This window comes from Pseudophryne corroboree, chromosome 8 (genome assembly GCF_028390025.1).
Source record: "Pseudophryne corroboree isolate aPseCor3 chromosome 8, aPseCor3.hap2, whole genome shotgun sequence".
NCBI lineage: Eukaryota > Metazoa > Chordata > Amphibia > Anura > Myobatrachidae > Pseudophryne > Pseudophryne corroboree.
In genome coordinates, this window is record NC_086451.1 from 290401081 (window position 1) to 290409500 (window position 8420).

The 8420-nt window shown below is 43.9% G+C and overlaps 1 protein-coding gene across 5 annotated transcripts in view; it reads right to left on the reverse strand.

Moving 5' to 3' along the window:
• Window positions 1–220: 220 nt before the first annotated feature.
• Window positions 221–8420, reverse strand: part of ACSL4 (acyl-CoA synthetase long chain family member 4) — a 293951-nt gene continuing 285751 nt past the window's right edge. For all 5 annotated transcript variants that reach the window (XM_063937299.1, XM_063937298.1, XM_063937301.1 and 2 more), the window contains exon 16: window positions 221–3911. In XM_063937299.1, coding sequence (XP_063793369.1) covers window positions 3754–3911 — 158 coding nt within the window. In that variant the 3' untranslated portion in view covers window positions 221–3753. The remainder of the gene's footprint in view (window positions 3912–8420) is intronic.

Here is an 8420-nt window from a genome sequence, read left to right on the forward strand (position 1 = left end):
CACACAGTCACTGCGAAATTGTCTTCTTGCTCTAACACTCTTTAAAATGGGTCACCTCATTGTTATTTTTATTATTTCAGACCTCATATGTATAAATGTGTAATTAAGAGTTCTAGGAGTCTTGTCTGTTGTATTTTATGGTGATTCGCTCAATAAAATGTATGTTTTTGTTTTTTTAAATGCAACAATTTTGACAATAAGAATATAAAATAAACACACATTTGTGCTTTGTAACCAAATGTAACCATTTTATTCATCCTGGTTTGAATGCATGTTTCACTTTCCTGTCCTCAATGGAGGCATTAATCCTGAGACAAATCAGAAATAGACACACAAAGGCAGTTTTTAATACACAATTTGTAGAAAAACAAAAACCAAAACAAACAGAAAAAAAACACAAAAAACCCCCACCAACAACACACACCTTTCAAAAGAGTCAAGCATTTCATGTCACACTATCAAATGCATGTCATGTTAATGACACGTCAACATCTGTTCTACCAGAGTCATCTAAAGCTGGAAAATTGTAATAAATTAACAGGTAGCAAGAGACTCCAATAACTCGATATGTTCAGAAAACAAAATACACAAAAACCATAAAACTCTTGTTTTTTTTCCCCCTTAAAAGGTTAAAGTGGTCCCTTTTTCTCTGGCAGTGATAAATATAAAAGCAGCTCCATTTTTATAAAAAAAAAATAATGGCTGGCTGTTTTTCTTGCGGTTTATAAGAACACCGATCACTTATACCCAGTGGAAGCAGATTAAACAATGTTCACAAGACCACTGGCTATCAATACACCAAGAATTAGTGACATCAACATGGCACTGCATGACTAAGTCTCGCGAGGCCGCACATTCAGGAGTCACTGGGTCCCAGGTAACGGATAGCCACATTCTCAAATTATTGTGGAGAGCACAAAAAGGCTGCCTCCATTATGGATAAATGAGCGGTACATTATAAGGGCTTGCTTTGATTGTTGATTTTACACCATTAGTCACTTGTAAGGAATGTTCAATGATTGGTACATGAAAATTAGAATTAATTTTTGTACCTAACATACCTTACAGACTAACCAATCCCTTTTAAGGGCCATTTAAATTAACTTAACGTCCCATGTGATTTTAACGGACATCAAGAACGTAGTCTGAAACGTTGTTTACGCACAATACAGTATTACTGGATTAGTCCGAGGGAGATTTAAGGCCGCAGTATGTTTGTTCAGGACTTGCGGTAACTAGTCTGTAAAAGAGAGGTCCAGCTGTAGGGTAACTGCAGGAATAACTAAGTTTAGCCAATGGTGCACCGGGAATTGTAACAAAATGACATCAGTTTGTCCAAACCCAGACTAGAACAAAGTTTCATACCTAAGTACAGCACAAATATTCTAGTCGTATACTGGCTACAGGCGATACCATAGAAAATATGTCATCTTTCAGTAACAAACAATTAGAAAAAGGAAAAAAAAAAAAAACAACCCCCTAAAACCCAGTTTCTATACAGTGACAATAAAAGACATCTGAAAACTTCATATACATATGATTTTAAATAGGTTTCAAAATATAGTCATCCTAATAAATAGTTTAAGCTCTTACAAGGGAACATGTTCTGTGGCTAGCGGACAACTGTACAAAGCATTACAACAACAGTAACGATCCAACATTAGAAAAATGGCAAGTACATCGGCATCAAGAATCATCCTGTTTTATAGAGAGGTAGGCTAGCTGTGACTCATGCTGCTGTTGAGCACCTGGCTGGCAGGGTATGCTGGGAGCTGTAGTTCAACAGCAGGTGATCAGCAACTAGTCTAACCCTTACATTATTTAAAAATTCATATGTGTAAACCACCAACTACAGATGATGGCTAGATTAGACTACAGGAACCAATGCAGAAGAAAAAAAAAAGATAAGCCCATGAATAGGGAGAATTGTTGGCCTATAGCCAGCATTACAGCAGCCCCTGTTAACATGGGATTATACCAATATTTAATACACAGAATTTCCAGTATATAAATATACAAGAGAAAAGAAGCAAACATTCTAGTGATTGAGCTTTAAAGCAACACCCGTAGCAGTCTCTTACAATTTGCAAACCTATATTTGGGATATTTTGGTTCATATCATAATCTTACGATATAAGATGTAATTTAGGGACAAACAATTAGCTGCGGCTAATTGTTGGCTCGGACCTGTTTAGTAAGGTTCTGCATCCCCATGCATAACAAGTATTTTTCATCACAGCCTCATGACATGTGTGAAGAAAAATCTATTGTAACTGTAGCTGCTGGGGTTTAATATGCAGGTAAACCCATAGACTCCAGCACTTTACATTGAATCTATGTGTTCGCGCACGTTACCCACGGATTTATAGCATGGGGAAAATGCATAATACTTGAATAGCTCTGGGCGTTAAACAAGCGGTGAACCACACAGGTAATTGGATCTGTCCCTAAATGTATTTTAGAAGTAGTACTAAAGACACATTGTCAGTCCCGATATGTAAAGTCACATAATAAATACAGTAATACATAACCAACCGGTTACACTCGTATCAAGAATGAGCGAGTTGCATTTTTTTTTTGGTTTCAATGTTTTGTCTCGAAAAAGTTACTAATTAAGAATTTGCTTAATGATAGCACAGTACAAAGGCTTTGGGATGCCCACATGCCACGTTTTTCTAAAAGTCTTCCTGTAAATAAATGATCGTATTTTCAGTGTATTGCACTCTGCTGCGCTGTGAAAGTCAACGCTGCTAAATATTTGGTAGTGTTGGCAGCAGGAAGAATATCCAATGCACTAAAAGTTATGATCAAATAGGAATCTGGAGCTGAGAGTACACACCAGATTCTATGATCAAGTCATATCCAGCTATTACACGGGCACTGATTATCTTCCACATAGAATGGCAGTAAAAGTTCCAATCCTGTACTGTACAAGAGGATTGTCCATTATGGTGCCAGCATCATGCCAGTGACAACCAACACAGTTGCTCTGCATATTCCATATCTAGGGCAGGTAAGCACAGGGATTGTAACTATAAAATAGATGGATCACAAAGTGTGAATGTTTGAGAACACCACCACTGCCTATATAGCAATCATAAACTACAACAACTTAGAAAACCACAAAGTGCAAACAGCCAAGAGTCAGTCAGGAAGGGTTTTGCAATCTATTTCTTCCTTTAAGGAGACACATCTAGAAAAAGATTTAGAATGTATGTAGAACAGTAGATGTAATAAGTGCAAGATGATAACTCACAAGCCAATCAGCTCCTAACTGTCATTTTCCAAATCCGTAATGATTAGCTGGTGCGTGATCACCTAACGCTTATCACTGCTGTATCACTTCTTTATCCCTTCTCCAGGTTAATACATCTGCCCCACTGTTCGTATTCCACATACATTTAGATGTCCTCGTAATGAGAAAACAAAGTAAAGTCCCATAACCCCACACTTGTGTTTATATACCCTTAACCAACCAATTATTTTTATGACTACAGAAATAAAATGTCACTTTCATATTGGTAATATGATAACACGTTAAGGTGGAGGGTGTTGTGTGCAAATGATTTGTTCAAATAAATAACCGTTGACTAGTTCATAATTCAGAATTCAGGTGAAAACATTTTACATTTCAGTCATTAAAACCAATAATAATTCTTCTTCACTTTTAACTGCACAAACATGCATAGTCACAACTTTCCCAAATTGAGCATGTATATCCAAGTCTGTAGAAAGTCACATGGTGTTACTTTTCTATTTCCCTCCGTACATCCTCTCTATGTCTGTTAAATAGTGGTTTTTCAGTTCTTTTCTCTTCAGTTTAAATGCATCTGTAACCAGACCAGTTTCAGGCGTCCAGGGATCTGGGCTTAATCGTACCTTGATAGGAATCTCAAACCGTTCCAATTTCACTGCAATACAAGAGAAATATAATTTAGTAAGAAGCAAAAAAATTGTGTAATACGCAACAGAGTCCTATTTTTACCATAGATTATTTCCATATCACTAGAAGAGCAAAAACTTCACATCAAATTATTAACAAAGTTTATTCCATAAAGAGAGTTAGCTGTAAAGTTTTGTGGGCTGAACCAGTGTTGACATGGATGAACCTATCAATCTAGGAACCAATTACCTAAGCGCTTTATGGCCAGTATTCATGGGGCACTGACTCCTTGTCAAATTGAAAAGCCTATTGATATTGGGCCTAGGGCCTAATTCAGACCTGATCACTGTGTTGTTAGTTTTGTTGTCCTGCGTTCAGATAGTCTCCACCCAAGGGGAGTGTTTAATTCACCCGTGCAAGTGTGCGATCGCATGTGTACGCTGTGCGAAAATGTCCCTCAGTCAGCTGACAGCTGCAAATCCGTTCGCACCTCACTCACCATCTAATGATTTTCCCACTATGTGCAGTCTGTGCCCAGCCCAGGACTTACTCCTACAGTGCGACCAGAACGGGCTGATCGGGGCCAGAGCGGACGTCACATGCCCTCCCAGAAAACGCTTGGGTAGGCCTGTGTTTTCCCTGACACTCCCAGAAAACGGTCAGTTACTACCCACAAACGCCCTGTTCATGTCAATCAGCTTGCGAATGGCTGTGCAATGGAAATTTTCGCACCAGCCTGTTGCTGTTTGGCGATGCTCGTGCACATTGCGGTGCATACGCAGTCAGTCAATCGATAATCGACGCTGTGCGAAAACCCACAGCAGCGATTAGGTCTGAACTGGGCCCCTAATTCAGACCTGATCGCAGCATCAAAAAATTTCTCCAGTGGGCAAAACCATTTGCATTGCAGGTGGGGCAGATATAACATGTGCAGAGAGAGTTAGATTTGGATGGGGTGTGTTCAAACTGAAATCTAAACTGCAGTGTAAAAATAAAGCAGGCAGTATTTACCCTGCACAGAAACAATATAACCCACCCAAATCTAACTCTCTCTGCCCATGTTATATCTGCCCCACCTGCAGTGCACATAGTTGTGTCGATTAGAGAGAGATCTTGCTGCTGAGATCAGGTCTAAATTAGGCCCATTGGCACAGGTCATAAAAAAGGATATTTATGGTAGACTTGCCATAGTTAAATCTCTTTCTGCGAGGTACACTGGATTCCACAGGGAATATATCGGGGGGTCCACAGACTCAAGAGGTTCAAATGGAGACTCTTGCAGGGCATTTAAGACAACAGACAGATCACATAGAACCACAGGGGGAACATAGAGAGGCTAAATCCGTAGAACACCCTGAGTGAAAGTATGAACATCACGAATAGACGCAATTTTTCTCTGAAAGCACACCGATAAGGCAGATATATGAACCTTGAGGGAGCCCAGACGAAGGCCTAAATCTAAGCCTTGTTGCAGAAAATCCAAAAGCCTGGAGGTTTTGAACGAATAGGCATCATAATTCTTAGCAGCACACCATGTGAAGTAAGAGTTCCAGACCCTGTAATAAATCCATGCAGAAGCCTGTTTGCACGAATAACCGCCTCGGAGAATCCTTTGGCCCTCAGGAGTGAAGCTTCAAGAGCCACGCAGTCAAAGCCAGTCTGGCCAGGTCTGGATAGACACAAGGGCCCTGAACGAGGAGGTCTGGGCGTTGAGGAAGTAGAAGAGGACGCCCTATCGATAGACCTTGCAGGTCTGAGAACCAATGCCCTCTGGGCTACACTGGAGCAACTAGAAGTAGTATTCCTCTTTCTTGCTTGAACTTCCGTAGTACCCTGGGCAGGAGTGACACAGGAGGGAACACGTATGGCAGCCGAAAGTTCCATGCAATTGCCAGTGCGTCCACGAACGCTGCTTGTGGATCCCTTGTCCTTGATCTGAAGACCGGAACCTTGTGATTGTGTCGAGACACCATCAGGTCTACATCTGGTAGGCCTCATTTGTCCACTAGAAGTTGAAAGACTTGCGGATGAAAACTCCACTCTCTGGCGTGAATTGCTGGCAGATGGCGTTCCGCCCAATGGAGGATTTTTGATACTTCCAACATTGTCATGCGGCTTCGAGTGCCGCCTTGATGATTTATGTATGCCACCGTGGTGGCTTTGTCTGATTGTACTTGAACAGGCCTGCTCAAGTACAATCAGACGACGCATTGAACACTGCCTGCAATTCCAGAATGTTTATCGGGAGGAGAGATTCCTCCCTGGTTCACCGACCCTGGAGAGAGTGTTGCTCCAACACCACGCCCCAACCCCACATACTGGCATCCGTTGTCAGGAGAACCCAGTTGGAGATCCAGAAGGGACGGCCCCTGCTCAACTTGGAAAGGATTAACCCCTGCAGAGGGCAGGAATGAAATTGAGCGTACTCTACCATGTCGAACGCCAACACCATGAGGCCTAGTACTTGCATCGCTGAGTGTATCAACACTCTTGGGTGAGTGCGAAGTTTCAGGACTTTCTCTGGCTGTGTGTGTCCAGCAGTGCCCCCAGGTGAACCATGCTCCGAGCAGGGACCAGGGAGGACTTTTTCCAGTTGATGAGCCACCCGTGGGCCTGTAGGAATTGGACCGTTAGTTCCAGATGACTGAGGAGAACATTGTGGGAGTTCGCCAGGATCAGCAAGTCATCCAGATACGGCAGGATCCTGATTTCCTGATGGCGGAGAAGGGCCGTCATCACAGCCATGACCTTGGTGAAGATCCAAGGGGCCGTGGCCAGTCCAAATGGCAGCCTGAAACCGATAATGGAGGTTGCCAATAGCAAACCGTAGATATTGTTGATGTGAGACGGCAATAGGTATATGCAGGTAAGCATCCTGTATGTCCAGGGATACCATATAGTCGTCGGGTTCCATGGCCATTACAATAGAGCGCAGTGTTTCCATACGGAATTTGGACACTCACAAATTTTGTTCAATGCTTTGAGGTTGAGTATAGGCCGGAAGGACCCATTTGGCTTCGGAACTAGAAACAGGGTCGAATAGTAACCCCTGCCTCTCTGGGACAGAGGTACCGGCACTACCACTCCTGTGTCCAGGAGGGATTGCACAACCAAGTGTAGAGCTTGCGCTTCTAACGAATCCGCAGGGATAACCGTTGTGCAAAACTGGCGAGGGGGACGTCTCTTGAAAGAGATTGCGTACCCGTGAGAGACAACTTCCCGCACCCAGGCGTCCGAAGTGGTCTTTAACTAGGCCTGGGCGAACTGCAGAAGTCGACCTCCCACCCTGGGGTCCCCCAGGCGGAGGCCCGCCCCGTCATGCGGCAGGCTGGTCTTGTTTGGAAGCAGGCTGACGGGCGGCACAGGATTGTTTAGATTTAGGCTTAGTGGTTTTGGAAGCACGAGCTTGACGCGGATACGCCTGACCCTTTGCTTTTCCTGTAGGTCGAAAGGAACGAAAGGTGGTACTCTTAGCCTTCGGAACTAGAAACAGGGTCGAATAGTAACCCCTGCCTCTCTGGGACAGAGGTACCGGCACTACCACTCCTGTGTCCAGGAGGGATTGCACAACCAAGTGTAGAGCTTGCGCTTCTAACGGATCCGCAGGGATAACCGTTGTGCAAAACTGGCGAGGGGGACGTCTCTTGAAAGAGATTGCGTACCCGTGAGAGACAACTTCCCGCACCCAGGCGTCCGAAGTGGTCTTTAACTAGGCCAGGGCGAACTGCAGAAGTCGACCTCCCACCCTGGGGTCCCCCAGGCGGAGGCCCGCCCCGTCATGCGGCAGGCTGGTCTTGTTTGGAAGCAGGCTGACGGGCGGCACAGGATTGTTTAGATTTAGGCTTAGTGGTTTTGGAAGCACGAGCTTGACGCGGATACGCCTGACCCTTTGCTTTTCCTGTAGGTCGAAAGGAACGAAAGGTGGTACTCTTAGCCTTCGGAGCAGAAGGATTAGTATTTGGGAGACACGCAGTCTTGGCAGTAGCCAAGTAAGTTACAATCTTGTTCAGATCCTCCCCAAATAGGATGTCTCTCTTAAAAGGAGCACCTCCAAGGTCTGTTTGGAGTCCAGGTCCACCTCCCAGGACTTCAACCACATAATTCGACGAGCCAGGATAGACGTAGTAGATGCCTTGGCTGCTATTACACCTGCATTAGAGGCCGCCTCCTGAATATAGTGGGAGGCTGTGGTAATATAGGACAGATATTGTCTGGCAGTGTCAGAAAAATCCTGAGGCAGCTCAACCTCAATTGCCTGAACCCATGCTTCAATTCCTTTCGCAGCCCAGGAGTCTGCCATAGTGGGTCTATGTACCGCACCAGTAAGAGTGTAAATAGACTTCAGGCATCCCTCCATATACTTAATTGTCAGTTCCTTCAGTGAGGTGACAGTGGTGACAGGCAGAGTAGATGACACCACAAGACGGGCGACATGAGAGTCCACCGGCAGTGGAGTTTCCCACTTGTTACTCAACTCTGCAGGGATAGGATAACGAGCTAGCATCATTTTAGACAGGGAAAATTTATTTCCTGGTGA